This window comes from Mastacembelus armatus, chromosome 13 (genome assembly GCF_900324485.2).
Source record: "Mastacembelus armatus chromosome 13, fMasArm1.2, whole genome shotgun sequence".
NCBI classification, from domain to species: domain Eukaryota; kingdom Metazoa; phylum Chordata; class Actinopteri; order Synbranchiformes; family Mastacembelidae; genus Mastacembelus; species Mastacembelus armatus.
The window spans coordinates 15,226,757-15,243,743 of NC_046645.1; the positions used below are offsets into that span (position 1 = coordinate 15,226,757).

Genomic DNA, 16,987 nt, shown 5'->3' on the forward strand with positions numbered 1-16,987 from the left:
ACAGTCAACTCAGGAGCTGGCCTCATATTGCACTAAGGTGACATAGTGAAGTGTTCTCCCTGCTCGCTGTACAAATAAAATCAGTGGCTGACAAAAGAGTTGAGGAGAGTTGAGGATTAGTGCCTATTACACAATTTTCCTTGTCACTTTGTAAACAAATTAAAATGCTACGCAGCTGAAATAACAGTTTACACTAAAAATAATAATAATGATGATAAAAAAAAAAAAAAGCTAAAACAAAAGCTAAACACATAAAAACAACAACAAAAAAAAAAAAAAAGTTTGGAGCTATTTACATGATCGCATTTCCCCTAGTGTTTTGCAATCTTCATGATGATACACAAGTATTTGAAAGAAGAAGCTTTTTGTAAAGTGTTTGAAAAGAAGATTATCTAGCTGTACAGGATAAATACTTTCAGGCAACAGGGTATATGGATGATTGTATATTTTGACGATCATTGGAGGCCGGTCGTGATGCAGGTCTTGTGAACTAGTGGTGATATGGACAGCTCACCTCCATAATTAGTACCTGTTCTTTGTCCCCAGCAAGGTTTGACTTTTACTTTACAAATTGTACACATTGGAAAAACCCTGACAAAGGCACACAATGGAGAAAACGTCAACATTGAAATTAGCACTAAGGACTAGCTATACATAATCTGTCTATGTAAAATATGTACAGTACTGGGAGAGGGGAGCTGCAATGTCCGAGCAGGTCCAGAGTTGAGGTCCTGTCTCACAGATCCACTCCGTCTGCTGCTGTCATATGGTCCATCTCACTGATGGGAGTGTTTCGTCACGAGGTGGGGCCAAAGGACGTGTTACAGATCAAACTTAAAACACTTTCAGGATCTTTCCTGGTCTCAGAAATGTCTGGTCCATGTCCAAGTCACCCTTCATGTCCACACATACTGCTTTCAGTTTTTTCTGTAATCGACGTGTGTTGTCTTTCACTGCAAGGGACTCAGACTGCCGCTGAATGCTGTCCATCAGTGGAGCCTAAATATGGACTCCAGAGGGGGGGAGGAGAATCTTCTCCTCTACCACACGCTCTCCAATACAAGATCTGAAAAAATCTCAAGCAGCACAGAATTCAAGTTACTAACAGTCCTCCTCAATGCAAAACACAAATCACTTGTTGTCCCACCAAAGCAACAAGCATGAAGAAGGAGGAGGAAATATAAAAGTGGAGTGCAGCATGAGGTCTGGAAGTCTGAGGGAGGGACGGAGACGAGGAAGAGGAGGGTGGGGGTGCGGGCAGGGTGGTGTAGTGGGGTTATTGATCAGACAATCTTCTTGATGCTGGGTCTCTTGAAGCTGCCGGCGCTGCGTTGCTTCTGGACCTGACTGGCTGAACCATGGCGAGTGCGACCCCCACTGGACAGAGCGGAGCTGGGGGACAGCTGGACATTCTCCTTGTCCACACCTGGAGGAATGCAGGAAGGATACATGTGTCTATTCAACCAGAATGTCTGAAACCATTTCAGGACACAATTTAAATTTCTGACTTTCCTCTAAAGTGGGGTGGCTCGTGGTCTCAAAGTTGTCCAGTTCTCAGTAGGTCACAGGTCAGAGTGCAATATGTTTCCCATTGGTTTTATATTGTAAATACCTTTATGATTTTTTTTTTAAGTATTGCTGCTATTTCTGTATACATGCACATGTGTCCACATTTGAAAATGTACAATTAACATATATTGTGTACATGCAGCTCTGCCTGTCACATGACCATCATCTGTTGCTGACTGTTGTAGAGATGGAGACGTTAATGCTTCACAAAACAGTAAAGTATCAAACATAATATATCAACCTTAGTTTTTACCAATATGACAGACACAAACCACACACAAGGATCTAGTAAAAAAACTGGCATGAGAACTGTCATTTCAGCAGGTCAAGGTTAGGGATTAGGGTCAGAGTATTGTTTACATGGTAGACTAAAAACAGGCATGATTCAGAATTAACAGATGTGTTGTTTTCACTTCTTTAAGTGCTAAATGCACTCTTGTTGCCATAGCTTGTATAACTTTTATTTTCAATATCCCTGTTTTTTCATCTCTGGAATAATTGTGAGTCTACTGACAGACAGAATCGATGTAAATGAGGATTAAGACAACAGACACTAGCCTCCAAGACAATATGTTCTCTGAAGGCGGAGCAGGAACCACATCTCTAAATTGTACTCCATCAGTCAGAGAATGTTCTCTCAATCTTGACTTTGTTATTTGTGACAGATGTAGTAGGACTGGTGGAGATCTTAATACATTTATATGCCTATTTTTATTTTCCTGACATGTAATCAATTATGATATTTGTTATTAGAATATTAATGCGTCATACTGCTTTTAACAAGTTATAAACTTTATTCCCACACCCAGCACATGTAAGTCACTGGTAACAGGTCTCACTTTGAACAAAAGTTCTCAGATTCCTGCTGTCACACAAGACAAAAAAGATGTCATATCATTTCAACTGGGGTTGTGCTATAATATACACAGTTGACTAACTTTTTCCATGCAATTAGTTGTGAAGCTGATGTCTGCTGGAACTAAATATAACAGTCTAGTGGATGTCACCATTCTGGAGTATGACTGATCAGCTACAGATTTTCACTGGAGTTTGACTAAGTAAAGTTTTGAGGAAACGAGGATTGAAAGAGAACACTGGGGGTACAGGGAAGAAGTGGTGCTTGGGTGCACCATTGATATTAGAATAAGACCAGTTTCTGTATAGATCGGGCAGACAGTCAGAGTGTGTGTGTGTGTGTGTGTGTGTGTGTGTGTGTGTGTGTGTGTGTGTGTGTGTGTGTGTGTGTGTGTGTGTGTGTGTGTGTGTGTATGTGAGAGAGAGACCTGGTGAATGCTGCGAGGTGGCCAGTGAGGTCATAGAGTTGGACAGGTTGAGATTGGCAGTGATGCTGAGCTGGCTCTGGCTGGTGGGGGGATAGGGAGAGGTGGGTGTCCTCAGCTGCTCCTCTCCTCGCTCCTCATCAGCTGCCGGCAGGTAGCTGTCGATCAACGCCTCCAGAAACTTGACAATCAGCTCAGCATAGTCCGGTATCTGGGTTTGCTGCAGGGTTCACAGGTGTGGGTGTGCAAGAGAGAGAGCAGAGATTAAAAAAAAAAAAATGCTTGTGAAAAGCTTGGGGTTAACTGGTTTTCTGCATGAATTTGCAATAAAATCTGATCTGTTCTTCATCTTCAAATCACAACAATAGACAAACACAATACACTTAACACACAAACAATTCTAATGTCTCGTGTCTATATTGAACACACCCATTCAACATCCCCCGTGCTGGTGGGGTGGTGAAAGCATTGAAGTCATTATGCATAAAACTATTAATGTCAGAGGATGTCTGGAGCACAGTAATATATTAATACGCATGTAAAGCCCAAATATGTTGTTATATCTATTTATTTCTTGAAGAATTACACTCAGTCTTCACAGAGTCTGAACTGAGCCAATTTGTACTTTCGTACTACACATTCTGGGTTTAAAAAAGAAACATCATTTGTAGATGCTGCCTCAGCATCATACTGAAAACACCAGCAATTTTAAACATGGTTCGCACAAGTGTGAGAAAGTCCAGCTTCTCTGCTCTGCCTCTCAGGTCCCACCTTACTGTGTTACATTAAACACAGTAAAGTATGTATTTTTTGCACACTTTGTCATCAATCTAGATTCAATAGCCCACAATACCAAGCGCTGTGCTTCTAAAATGTGCTAATCAAAAATGGAAATCTTGTGTTTACAAAGTATTCAGACCCATAATTCAGTACTCCACTGGCAGTAATTCCAGCTCTGAGTCTTCTTGAATAAATCTCTAGTTTTTCATCCCTGGATTTGGGCAGTTTTTATCTGATATCACTGATCGTTTCTAAATTAGCGATGAAATCTGACACAGGTGTGCTGTGACACATAAACTGTGCTTTCATTCTGTCAAGCTGAAAGAAATGCAACATGATTCAGGAACATGATCCATCAATAAATCTATTATCTGAACCTAGTGGCAGAAGGAGCTGGAGACAGTGTTGGTAACTTTGTTGTGCAGCTGGTAGACTCACTATGAACTGAACAGTAGACTTCAAATGATCTCCAGCCTCTCTGTTGCTGCTCTGTGTGCAGCCAGTGCTTCATATATCACCAGAACAATTGGCAGGCTGGTTGCAGAAGTGTAATGTAATTGCTTAGTAAGCTGAATTTCTACTGTGCAGCAGCCAAGAGTGCCTGAGAGAAAATGAAAAAAATGACAGGGGGAACAATAATTCATACCTTAGAGAAGGGTCCGGCAAACCTCCAAAGTCCATTAAAGCCGAAGCCTGTGAAATGAAATGGAGGAAGAGGAGGAGAGGTGACTTACAATAGCACAGATCTGTGATCCATTTCAGTTAACTGTCACAGCTTTAAGAAGCTTCCTATTTCAGGGAACAGGTGGGGTCCCAACTGAACGAACTGTGGCGTTAACATGCTGGCCTGTAGAAAATGACAAACTGTCAGCATGTATTACTTTGTAAATAAGAGGGCTGATACTGGGGGGGAGACTCCTCGTGGTACACCACACTCTGGACGATGCCGTGGACGGGATTCAGGAGGTTTGTGTCCTGGCACATAGACAGCACAGTGTTGATCTTGGAGTCCAGCAGGTTGTAGCTGAGGACAAGACACACAAAGAAACACATTTGTTTTGTTAAGCCTGTATGATAGACCGCCAGGTGCTTTATATATTTCTATTTTAGTATACGTGACTTGACAGTTTGTAGAGTGGATTTGATGAGATGAGACCTCTATGCATTGTTACAGCACAGTTATTTTTATATTTTGACTTTGTAGCTGACAGGTAGTTAAAAATATGGTATCACACATCTATACTTGGGGGACGTTCTAAAACCACTACAAAGTACATAGATTGGGCTTATATTTGGTTTTGCAAACTATCGGTCTCTTGTCAGTGCAAGCTAACATATCTTTTTGCTGTTGTGTCGAATAGCCTCTCGCAGCCATTTACTCTTCCATTCTTTTAGCGTGGAACTCAACCAAACTCAACTTTTGCAGAAATTTAATTTAACCTAAGCTCAGATTCACTAAGACAGACACTGGCTTAGCTCAGATCAATAGACTTGAGAAACATTAAAGATCTAAATGAATCGGTTTCATCGAGTAGGCCTCATTTGCCATGAATCCTGAGTGAGACCAGAAATTCTGGGTACGGTCTATCAATTACTGGACATGTTACTGTGAATATTCAGACAAGAGGTTAAAAAAAAAAAAACTAAGATCTCAGCTCAGTGCATGTCTGTAGTAGAGCTTGGATTTTGTGTTCTCATCATGTTTTGTGCTAAGTCACAATATCTTACTGCTGAAGAGATGGCCAGGTTACTGCACTCTCTGAAAATGCTGTCTCTGCTCATTTCTAATCCTGGGCCATGTTTCCCCTCTGTTATTTCTTCTGCGCCACTGATCAGCAGATGTGCCTGACTGTTGCCATGGAAACACTGATCAGCAGGTGTCACTGTTACCTGTGAAACAGTGTTCAGCAGGTAGCATTGACTTCTACTATGCAAACTGAGGTCTTAATTCAGTCATGGCCGACCTTATATTATCTTATATTAATCTGCACTAACCTAATGCAACAAATAATGCACAGCTGTGTGATCCACTTGGATCCACTCAGGTACCTGAATAGAACACAATATCGAGTCCCAACTACTAAGAAAACAGTAAATCCGTGTAAGAAGAAAGTAAATCCGTGATGACCTCTGCATTGTCATTCCTACTACCAGTTAAATGTTTGTACCTGCTTTCTCACTTAGCTAATGGAATCGGAAAAGTGTGTGGCAGTGTAGTTGGATATGAAACTAATGACGGCTAACAACCTAATCAAGATAAAGGCCATATATCAACTACTCACACAACTGGGAAAACTTTTGGGAAGACGACACTAGCTTCAGCCAAGTACTCATATAGAATCCGCTGGTCGAAGTCATCAGTGGTGTATTTGACCTGGGTGGCCTGCCAAATTAGAGCAACAAACAGTCAGGGACTAAGAGACAAAAAGTAAGATAGAAAGTTCCCTTGGTTTGAAGTGGTCTGACTTCTTACCAGCACAGTGAGCAGCAGAGCCTGGATCTTTGGGTCGGTCAGGACCTCCTCATCCAGCAGAACATTGGATTCTGACACAGACACTTTACGAAGGTGAGAGTTTCCGATTCTTTGCGTTTCTGAAATTAAAACATAGGGGCATTACATTTAATATTTCCATCCATGTCCATGGACCCATGTGTAGAGGAAAATGCCAGGACTCTGCTCTCACCTATTTCGTAGTCATTCTCTGCTACGCGCCTCATCTTGGGAGGGGTGGTCATACCCGACTCCATCTCCGGTCTCTTTGGTGCTTTCGAGTCTGATATGAGATGATCAAAGCTCTTCCTGGTGCCTGGCGGGAAAAAAAATGCAACAGACACATTAAGAATCTGCCAGTTTGAATTTTATTTATCTGTGCTACTCCTCAGCAAAGATCAACATGTACTGTATAGAGCTAAGGGATAATTCATACCCAGGAGCTTCTTAGTGTTAGCCTGTGAGGGCTGGCCCATGTCCAGGCTCATGGACTTGCGTGTCCGTGGGCTGATCTGGCCCACTGTGGGGTAGTGATGTGCTGAAAGGTAGCGCTCTGAAACCTGAGGTGATGTCCACGGCTGAGTCTCTCGTAGTGTTCTGAGAGCAAGTTGAAAGAAAAAAAAAGCTGTTGATCATGGTCATCAGGCTGAATTTCATCTGGTCTGCCACTTGTGTTGTGGAATAATCTCATCCCCAGTTCACTGTCTCACCTGCAGCTGGGATCAGTGATGTGACTGGAGTAGGTGTCCATGGGTACTGGGTCCATGGACAGGTCAGAAATCAGCAGTGATTTCCTGTGTTTGAGGCTGCAGCGACTTCTGACCTCCTCAGATACAGTGAGCAGAGCTGCAGCAAACAACAAGGACATAGGTATGACACAAAACAAACCACTATAACCAAAAACACGTAAATACTTGTAAATCTGTTCTGTATAAAGAATCTCAGCGTAAAAAAAAAAAAAAAAAACTTCTGGATGCTGTCTTCATACAAAGTAGTTGACTCAAGCTAACTAAATCTTAGAAAATCTTTGCAAACCAATGCAGGTATTAATTATGTTCAAAGAGGATCTTTACTCAAAAATAAAGTGAGAGTGTTACGCACCAGCCAGATAGGCCACACTCTGGGTGTTGACCTCAAACTTGTCACATTTGAGATGTTTGCTGATGAGAGCCAACAGAGTATGCAGGATTCTCACGGTCCTTGCTACTGTGGTGGGTGATGGGTGTCTGTAGCCTAAACACATAAAGACAGGGAGTCAGGGACAAGACGCTGAGCCAACTGTGTTTGGCACAACAAAACATGTAGAAACAAATAGACATGGGGCCAAAGCAGTAGATGCTCCACATTGGTAATACTGTATGTACATATAGTGGTGCTCACTGTCACTCTCTCTAAAGATGAGTGACTTCGGAAAAAAACTGCAGTTAAAGTTAAATAGGTTTTATAACCTCTGCCAAAAATCACACTGACAGAAGCTGCGATTTTTATTATGGGTTCTCTATACATGTGACTGTCATGGACACTGTGGTTAAGGAGAACTGAATGACCAACTGTGAATACTGGTTTATATCATTAGCTGCTTTACCTTTGAGTAAGTGGCCCACAAGTGCAAAGTTGAAGTTGGCACTGAAGTTGAGCCCCACAAAGTGATCCATCTGCTTACAGTGCCACTCTAAAGGACGCCTTATCTCCATGAAGACTTCTTCTGGACTCTGGATGAGAAAAATTAGAAGGAAGAATAGGTAGTTCAGGAAAGAGCACTGGTCTCATCATGTACTTTAAAAAAAAGTTTATGATATCTGACATTGCATTTAAAAGAAATCTTTTTGTGTTAAGGGCCATTATTTTTCTACTGAACTAGAAGTGATGATTTTAATGGATGTTTGGTACCTCATTTCTGATCTACATATCAGAAAATATTCAGTCATGTGGCTCACTGTATATCTCACTCACACGTGTCACTCAGGATGCACCTGACAACTGTTAAGAGTGTTACAGCAAATGGCTACTTATGTGTGTGAGAGATTTTAGTTCAATTCTTAAAAAAATTAGCAAAAACATCTGAAACTTTGTTTTCACTCTGTCACTACAGTTTATTGTGTGTAGATGGCATATCTCATGCCAAGTTCAAAGTCAAAGGCCACTGAACCTGATTCTGGAAAATGACAGATGTACTTTCAATTGTCTTTGCCAGATTCATAGGGCCTTTTAGTGGCTGTCAGAGTAGATGCACACTGATACATCTCTGACTAGTTTACAGTAATGCCCCATTTTTGTTTGAAAAAGTCTCAAACATGCAAAGAAGCCATGTATTCATACAACCGTCAACTGCATTTAAACGCAATTACTGACATTTTGCTCGTGTGGTCGTAAACCACACGAGCAAAAAAGCTCAATCAGTGTGCTCTGGACTTCTGAGCAGACTGCTGTGTGTGTGTGTGTGTGTGTGTGTGTGTGTGTGTGTGTGTGCGTGTGTGTGTGTTCCGATGTGTTTACCTTGTCATTAAAGACACGCATTGAGTCCAGAGTGTGGAGGTTCTGCTCCAGCAAGGCAGTTCCAGCAGAGTATAAGTTTACTTCATCCAGCTGCAGCACAGCTACTGCCACCCAGAACAGAGCCTTGTGCATTGGAGAGTCCTGCAAACACACACAGGGTGGGCTTGTTTGGACAGTAACACACAGTGACTGGCCAGAAACAGCAGGGGGTGTTGTGCTGGCATTACCAATGACATTCACTAAATAAAAAACAAGTTGTAAAAATAAGGGATGGATAAATTGACACAAACTACTCAATTTAGATTAAATGGTTCAAATTACAAAATTATTTTTAATTCTTGATTTAATATTCAACTTTGGATAACTCAGAATTTTACTCTTACAGAAAATAATAATCCAAATTAACTATTGCTACAGCAATTATGAGAACTGTTCCTCATGCCCTCCCACTCTCCTGATGTGTACTCTGCTACGATGCTCCAGACTGCTGCTAACTGCTGTGCATAGAGATCACCAAATAACCTATCAGGTAGAAGGAGCCAAAAAAAAAAAAAAAAGGACAGATCCACAGGAGGCAAAACAATATTTAACATTTCAAACTTTGAAACTATTTCAAGTGCATATATACCTTGCTGAGCAGAGGCTGCAGCTTGGTCAGAGCAATGACTGTTGCCTCTATTAATACTTGGCTGTTGTAATTGTCCGGCCCCTTCAGACAGCTCTCCAGACCCTGTGATGGTGGGGTGAAGACAGAACAGACAGAACGAACACGAAACAAGACAGACAAAGAAACAGGAACACGTTAGACAGAAATGTACACATACATCATGTATCAAAGCTAGTCTGTGCCTTCACTGCACCGACTAGCTACTACAAATGATCTATTATCTGAAGGATTATAAAGGACAATTCATTAAAGTCACTTAAAGAAAGCTTTTGATCAGAATATGACCTGAAAACTGTCATAAATAAAATAAAATGAAATAAATAAGTAAAAATATTTCACAATTATATTCACCAACATCATCCATGATTGTGCCACCAAGACTGTATATGTACAGTATATCTGATGTACCTCAGGTTTACAAAGGCTACCTTTCTGGAATAGTGACATTTGCAGTGAATGACTTTGTGAATCCTAAACAAACAGCAATCATTATTTACATACTGGATTGGTTTGAATAAATAGATGTATCACCAGAACAAGAGACGGAATAGATTTATGTCTCTCTGTTTCCACTGAAATGTTTGGTCATAACTTAAATATATTATCTTCTAAAATCATTGAATAAATCAGCTGTTGATTAGCTATGAGATGTTGCAAAGTTGGTTTGATGGTCACTATAATTTGACAATGGAAATGGAGATGTGTCAACGTCCCGGTGCTGAGGTGCGGTAGGAATTTGCGGATGGTGAAGTGGCCTAACTGGACAACAGCAGATGGTTAGAGGCCAATGCCTCTGTACTGTCTGCTGATGACAGATTGGTTGTATAAATGAAAGTACGTTCTCACCCGGTCTATGCTGAGCAGAGGGCTGGCCTTGCTGAGGATTCGAATGATCTGCTTGATCTGACTGTGACTCACTCTCTTACTGATGCAGCCAAACACCACCAGTGCTCTGGGCTGGAGAGACGGGTTGTACTGGAATGCAAACCTGAAGTCCAAACACAAGCACATTTAATCCATGCTGCACATTCATGCCCTTTGCACAGATAAATTAAAATGTGATGGAGGAGGTTCATACTTCTGTGCGAGTTCTGTCCATTGGTCTAACCACTTGCAAGACGGAATGTCTCTCATACATGCCTGAAGAAAAGCCAAAGCAGAGTAAACAGAGTGAAAGAAACTGACAGAATTGAAAATATCTCTTATTCCAGTGGGAAAACACGGGACTCCCAGTCCTAAACAGGACGAAAACAGACGTCTAGTAGGCTTGACTTTCTCTGCTGACCTCCATGATTTCCAGTAAAGCCTCAGTGACTGTCTCCAGGGAAGACAGGGCAAATGTCTCCCTCTCATAGGAGCCTGGTGAGAATGAGCGGTCTCTGTAGCTGGAACGGAAGGCGATGACGGCAGCAGACTTCACTTTGCTGATACCAAACAGCAGGTAGAACTTAGGCAGGGAGAACTCAGTCAAGCTCAGCCTCAGGACCTGCTTTGTCTCCTCTAGAATTATTCAAAAGAACAACATTGGACACACGTTGCTTATAATATTTTGTGTGTATATCCCCTGTAGCATGTTAGAACTCCCTACTGTTATATAAACTGTAGTTCAAGTATTCCAAGCTTCATGGTTGCATTTTGCATACACTCTAATATTACAAAAATAAAAGAGGCTGATCCAAACTAAGGCAGCAGGCCTGAACTGCTGAAGTAAGTCCTCACCACTGAAGTTGAGCTGTGAGCAGGTGCAGAGGGAGTGGATGATGTTGATAACCAAACCATGAGTGGAGGCCCTGAGGGACAGCGGCCCAGTGGCTACCAACAGGGTCACCACGTGGAACAGGTAGGGCAGGTGGGCTGCAACATCCAGGGAGTTGTTGAAGGACAGCATGAGCATGTAGCGTGCCAGGATGGCAATGTCGTCCCACATCAGATGCTGCTCTAGTGTGGGTGTTGGCGACAGGCATGTTTTGTCTATGATCTTGCACATCCGACCAATAACCTGCCGCCAAGAATGAGTGAAGACCAACATTAAAACAAGCAAAAGCCAAAATTCTTGCATCACTCTCAAAATTATGGTTGCTGATATCAAAATAAAAACATTTCTTGGTCACTAGCTGAACCTTCCTTCGTAACAACAAACTGTACTGTACTTACAGCACCTGAGAAATCTAAGAGCAACACTCACTCTCTTTTAGCTCTGTTTTGGTGTCCACCCACTCCTAAGGGAATATTTGGCTCTTTAGCTGCTAAATGGCCCACTATGTTCAACAGCTGGTCTCTAACTACATCTGTCTACTGTTTGCTACTGAGGGGTACAGTGCCTTTTTTTAAAAAAAAAAAAAAAAAAAAGAGTTTTCTCCTTGAAAACAGCTGTCTGGTGCAGCTGCTGGAAATCAGAGTAATCAGAACAGAGATTGTGAACTGTAAAAATGAACTAAACAAAACCAACCTGTATAGTAGATCGAAGGTGATAATTATTTGTCACTAGCAGCCATCCTTACAACCGTTACATGTAATCATTTGAAAAAATGATTAGCTCAGTTTAATTTTCCACACCCAAGACTGAAATTTCAACCATGCATCTTAACCAGTCAATCTAAAAACCTGTCAGTTTTTAATAAGTTGAAGCTAATGTAAGAACATTTCTTAAATTCCAAACATTGTAAGCTCACATAAAATAAAATCATCATGTAGAAGTTGAGGTGAGACTTATCCAAGTTTTGATTAAACTATTATGCAAAAATCCAGCAAGAACATGTCACAGACTAACAAATAACTGATGAACTAAATCAGAAAGCACTCTCAGAAAACACTGTCATGGAGTTGATACATATGATTGTATGGCTATGGCTACAATCAGTTAGAAAATAGCATTTATTCAGCTCTTGTGTGACAATGAGTTGAATAAATGAGGCGCAAACAAGGCTCCATTGTGCTAAGTAGGGTGTCCTGCCATGACATCAGATAGTAACCCTGTGGATAACACCAGCAAAACACTCATGTATGCACGTCGTATGTATCAATTTGACATTCCTAAATTCAGTAGAACACTTTAGGAAAACTACATGAAATCACAGAGGGGACCAGCGCTTCTACTTAAACACTGACTGACTTTTCTTAGTCAACAATCTTCACAATGGCTACTATTCAGTGCAGTACTGGTGTCTGCCATAATAGGAGCCAGGGCCTGGCTTTTCTTTTGTGTCTGCTGGTGTATGTTGTGTTTGTTTATCTGAGTAGGAGGCTGAATTTGGATCCAGAGCACACAGATGATGGATAGTGAGAGGATGAGTTTGTCTCTGTGGATACTTTGAATGAGAAGAGATTTACAGCTATCGGATTGATTTCTTCCATTACTATGTAAGTCATTTTTACATGAATGCCGACCTCACATCATTGTCAACATGGTGCATTAAAAATGTTAAATTCATTAATTCATCTTGACACTTTAATATAATTAGTAACTTTGTCAGTTTGGATATAACAATTTGATTTACTTTATAGAAAAGGTATTATTTAGACTAAATACATAAACATTTCTGGCTGGGGAAGCTGAGAATGGTGGTATTTGTATGCAGCCATGCAAACACCAGGATGATGAAGAAATTGGGGGGTATGTGAAAATAAACCATGGCAATGGGATATGAAGATCCTTACTATTTAAATGTGTAAATGGGGAACCGTGGAGGACTTTGCAGTGAAAACAGAGGCAAATGATATTCTGTTTGTGGCACAGCAAAGAGAGATTCCGCTTTTCAGTCCCACTGCATCACTCATGTAAAGTTCTGTATTTTGGTCTTAACCAGGATATCATGTGGTTGTTGCATAAGCTTAGTCTTTTCCTTCCTCAAATACTTCTCTCTGCTGCATATAAAAAGTGGCTGGCAGTGAAACTTCTTACAGTGCAACAAACACTGACCAGCACAAACCACATACCAGGCATTCAAAAGAGACAGAAGAAGCAGTACAGTACCATTTTGAGTGACTTCCTCTGAAAAGGTTCAGAAGAGAAAAATTCTGGTAGCTGAAATATACTGATCTGGGGGAGCATGTGAGATAAAAACATTACTTTTCTGGAGTGGCAGAAGTTGGTTTAAAGTTGTTTAAATGTTTTGTGCTGCCATCTACAAAGTTTTGAGCAGCAAATCGCTCACATCCTAACTAGAATGAATTTGGGAAAACTCACTGGGTCAAATAAAGCTAAAGCCCCCAAGTCTTGTAGTTGTTTTGTGGATAAATTAATATACATTACTATGGCATACATACGTGCTACATACAGTTAACTGTGCAGACTGTGCATTTTCCACCATGTATTAGCTCAGTCTCACCTTGCTGGAGACCAGTTTGACGTTCCCTGAAGCCAGAGCCACTGCAGTATCAGCCATTACCTCTGCTTTGATGGAGCCCAGGCCGCCTGTGGCACTGGTCTTAATGAAGCTGTCCAACACCACATCCAACAGGTCTGTTATCTGAAGACAGAGAAGGTTAGAGGTTAAATCCAACAGAGATTTTTACTAAATAGACTGCCGGTGCGTTACGCTCACCTGGCCCAGGCTACCCCAGATCTTGGCCTGGATAGAGGGATACATCTGCTTTTCATTGATTGTCATGGTGATGAGCTTGTCCAAAATGGCGGTGACTCGCTGGCGTTTGGCATCATCATTGTGCTTACAGAAGCGAACCAGGTTGAGCAGCCAGGGTGTCATGTACTCTAGGCAGAGATGCTTCAGCTCAATACCTGTGACAGACCAACAGTGAGACATATTAGCACAAAAAAAAAAAACGTTTTATTTGAAGTAGCAAACACTTGTTTAAAGATCAAAACCAAACCAATCTAGTCTGGTTGAGTATATTTGTTATTACAGTATATTGTTATAACAGTAGTATTTGTTATAACAGCTGCATATAGTTTAAAAAAAAAAAAAAAAAAAAAAAAAAAAAGGTTACCAGGCTGGTAGAGGAGCTTTGTCATGTTTGAGAAAATAACCCTAATTATGTCATAGTGATGCAATCAGGGTTATTCTCAGGTTGGGCTTGAAAAACACATCTTCAAGAGAACAAGCCTAATAACATAACACAATACTGTAGTAGGATTTATAGATTACATTTTTTTCTCTCTTTTCATTTTGCTACTGTAACACCAGAATTTCCTCTTAATGATTAATAAAGTATCTATTTTGGTTGCACTAGAGAAAAAGATCCAAGACAAATAAACTAAAAACACTGGCAGCACAGAAGACTAACAATTTTAGACAGCATCAGAGGTTGGGTCCAAAGTCCTTTGTACAGTTTGAAAGGATCAGTAGGACCTCTACAAGCTGCCAACAGGGACTACAGTCTTGCCAAAATGCTAATTTTTTACCAGTACATACACATGGATAAATCCTGAAAAAAGGCAGTTAAGACCAAATGCAAATATCTTTCAGCGTGCAAATGAATTGAAAAATACTAGCACAATATTTCTATTTGATCCAAAAAGTAACACTGCTGTATGACAGTGAACAGGGAAGAGCCTGTGTCTGTCTGCCAGAAACTGTGTTAAATGGACGTACTGGACTTGCTGAAGCCTGAGATACACTCCTCCAGAAATTCAAGTGTCAGATGGGGCTCATTGGCAGCCAGAGTCTTGCTGATGGAGACTATGAACAGGGTGTTGTTGGCTGGGATGCAAAGGCCTGATGTCTCCAGTAGCTGGCCCTCGATCTTTAGGTTGAAGGTGCAGGTCAAAGCACACAACAGATTGTAAGCTGCAGACCTGAAGATGGGATAGACAACAGACTTTGGAAAAATAGAGCAAGACCAGTCTTTTAAAGTTTTATGATTCTTCAGTTGTCTTTTTTACTACTAAATGATAACTTCTCTTGAATAAAAATCTAAAATATGTTTAACGTGTTCAAAACCAGGAACCTTAAACTACACAACAAGGTTAAGTGAAAAGAGTCTGGTGCTCTTGAAGTAAAATCTAATTGTTATAGCATAAAACTAGATTTTAGACAGTAGTGTCCTAATCATCTTTGCCAAAGCAGTGCCATAAAATGATTACCCCAGTTTTCCTAGTTTGCTGTGGACAAACTTGACACCCAACAAATTTGGGATGAACTGGAAAACAAACTGTGAACCAGCCCTTGTCGCCCAACACGCGGTTGGGACTGACTGTCAGTACTTACAACAGATTCAACACAGCTCTAATGTTCAGATGTTTGGGCATGTAGGTTAAAGATAATTTCACATTTGCAACCCTAAAGAGTAGTTACCTGAAATGTTGATGCTTATAAATACAAATACAAAAAATGAATGAATGAATCAGGTGAACTGCTAAAACTACTGCCTAGAATACCTTTACAGGCTCTGCAGTACTGACCTGAGACTTGGGTCAGAACTGCCTAGGTTGAGCAGAGCAATGTTGAGGAGAGTGCCAGGAACGTCTTTTGGTCGAATCTTGGTGTGCTGCGGAATAGAGTCAGGCTGTGACAGCTCCCAACGTGTCCGGATATGGATGATGGACTGCACAATAGCATCACACTCCTGGTGCATAAACGTTAGCGGTGTGCCTTGGTTGGCCATGGTGAGGGTAAACTGGCTCTCATCCACCAGGCAAATCTCCTCAATCTCAGAGGCATAGTAGACATCGTTGAGGAAGACGGGCTGGCCGAGGACACGAGTCCGCTCCGCTGAGGTCACCTGAACTGCTGTTGAACCCACCTGATGTGCAAGAAAAGGTGTTTTAGGAATTAAAAAAAATATTTTAAATAACATATGCTAATCTAAAACAAGTTATATATTCAGCATGTTCTAACACATCTGCTTATAGATATAACCTTACCTTTATTGAGACCTTGGTGTCTTTGTGGGCCAGCTTGAGGGCATTGTGGAACACTTTAAGGTCTTCCTCCAGGGTCAGTGTAGCTGCAGGCAGCTTCTGTTGGTCAGGTTCAATGTGCTCGGCCAGCTTAGCTGGAGAATCAATGAACTGAAGCCTCTTGCTACCCTTCAGGCCCGTCAGTAACCGCTCATGATACTTGGTGTACTCCCTTACCCAGGTGTTGCAGTTGTAAACATAAACAGCTGCAACATTCTCATAGGCAAAGCCAGGAAAGACCACAAACCACTTGGATAGGAAGTCAGTCTTGAAGCGATTACTGGGCCCTACGTGTGTTAAGTCTACTACTATCTCATAGGGTTTAGCATAGTATGGCTTGAGGGTGAGGAGGACATGATAGATGAGTAAGTCACCATTGATCTGGCCTGTTTTGAACCTAAAGAAAGGAGACAAAAAAAAAAAAAAAAAAAAAAAAAAAGAGTCAAATTTGAATTCAGGCTTTTGTACAAAATGACACTGAGTTTTGTATGCATAAACCTGCCTTGAATTGTTCACGGTGTAGTAGATGACACTAATTCTTTTTCTGTCTCTCGTTTCCTGTAAAAGCTGAGGCCCTTAAATAACCAGACGAGAAAAAGACCCACACGGGGTCAGGAACTGAGAATAGAGCAGCTCAAGAGTCTGTCTGCAGCAGGTGTCCTCCATCCTACTGCGATAACTACTACAATTAAGTAAGTACTGTCAATATAAGTTCATTTTTTTCTAAATCAAATTAAAAACAAAAGCTGTTCCTAGAAAATATGATATTTCAAAAATCATCAATCATTAATTGTAAAATCAACTTTCTGGTCTAAGATTGATTACTTACATTTAAAGTGACCTTA

At 41.0% G+C, this 16,987-nt stretch overlaps 1 protein-coding gene across 3 annotated transcripts in view; it reads right to left on the bottom strand.

The window, feature by feature from the left end:
* Positions 1-276: 276 nt before the first annotated feature.
* Positions 277-16,987, bottom strand: part of nf1a (neurofibromin 1a) — a 61,509-nt gene continuing 44,798 nt past the window's right edge. For 2 of the 3 annotated variants that reach the window (XM_026312868.1, XM_026312877.1), the window contains 22 exons: positions 16,107-16,539; positions 15,645-15,985; positions 14,836-15,038; positions 13,828-14,021; positions 13,612-13,752; positions 11,003-11,282; positions 10,569-10,783; positions 10,362-10,423; positions 10,130-10,271; positions 9,245-9,346; positions 8,617-8,757; positions 7,706-7,832; positions 7,222-7,353; positions 6,831-6,966; positions 6,557-6,717; positions 6,314-6,436; positions 6,103-6,221; positions 5,912-6,012; positions 4,511-4,653; positions 4,276-4,322; positions 2,853-3,069; positions 1,284-1,426 (listed from right to left, as the gene is read on the bottom strand). In XM_026312868.1, the coding sequence (XP_026168653.1) occupies positions 1,284-1,426; positions 2,853-3,069; positions 4,276-4,322; positions 4,511-4,653; positions 5,912-6,012; positions 6,103-6,221; positions 6,314-6,436; positions 6,557-6,717; positions 6,831-6,966; positions 7,222-7,353; positions 7,706-7,832; positions 8,617-8,757; positions 9,245-9,346; positions 10,130-10,271; positions 10,362-10,423; positions 10,569-10,783; positions 11,003-11,282; positions 13,612-13,752; positions 13,828-14,021; positions 14,836-15,038; positions 15,645-15,985; positions 16,107-16,539 (3,703 nt within the window). Of the gene's footprint in view, positions 1,427-2,852; positions 3,070-4,275; positions 4,323-4,510; positions 4,654-5,911; positions 6,013-6,102; positions 6,222-6,313; positions 6,437-6,556; positions 6,718-6,830; positions 6,967-7,221; positions 7,354-7,705; positions 7,833-8,616; positions 8,758-9,244; positions 9,347-10,129; positions 10,272-10,361; positions 10,424-10,568; positions 10,784-11,002; positions 11,283-13,611; positions 13,753-13,827; positions 14,022-14,835; positions 15,039-15,644; positions 15,986-16,106; positions 16,540-16,987 lie in introns of all 3 variants that reach the window. The other variant, XM_026312861.1, reaches the window with a different exon arrangement.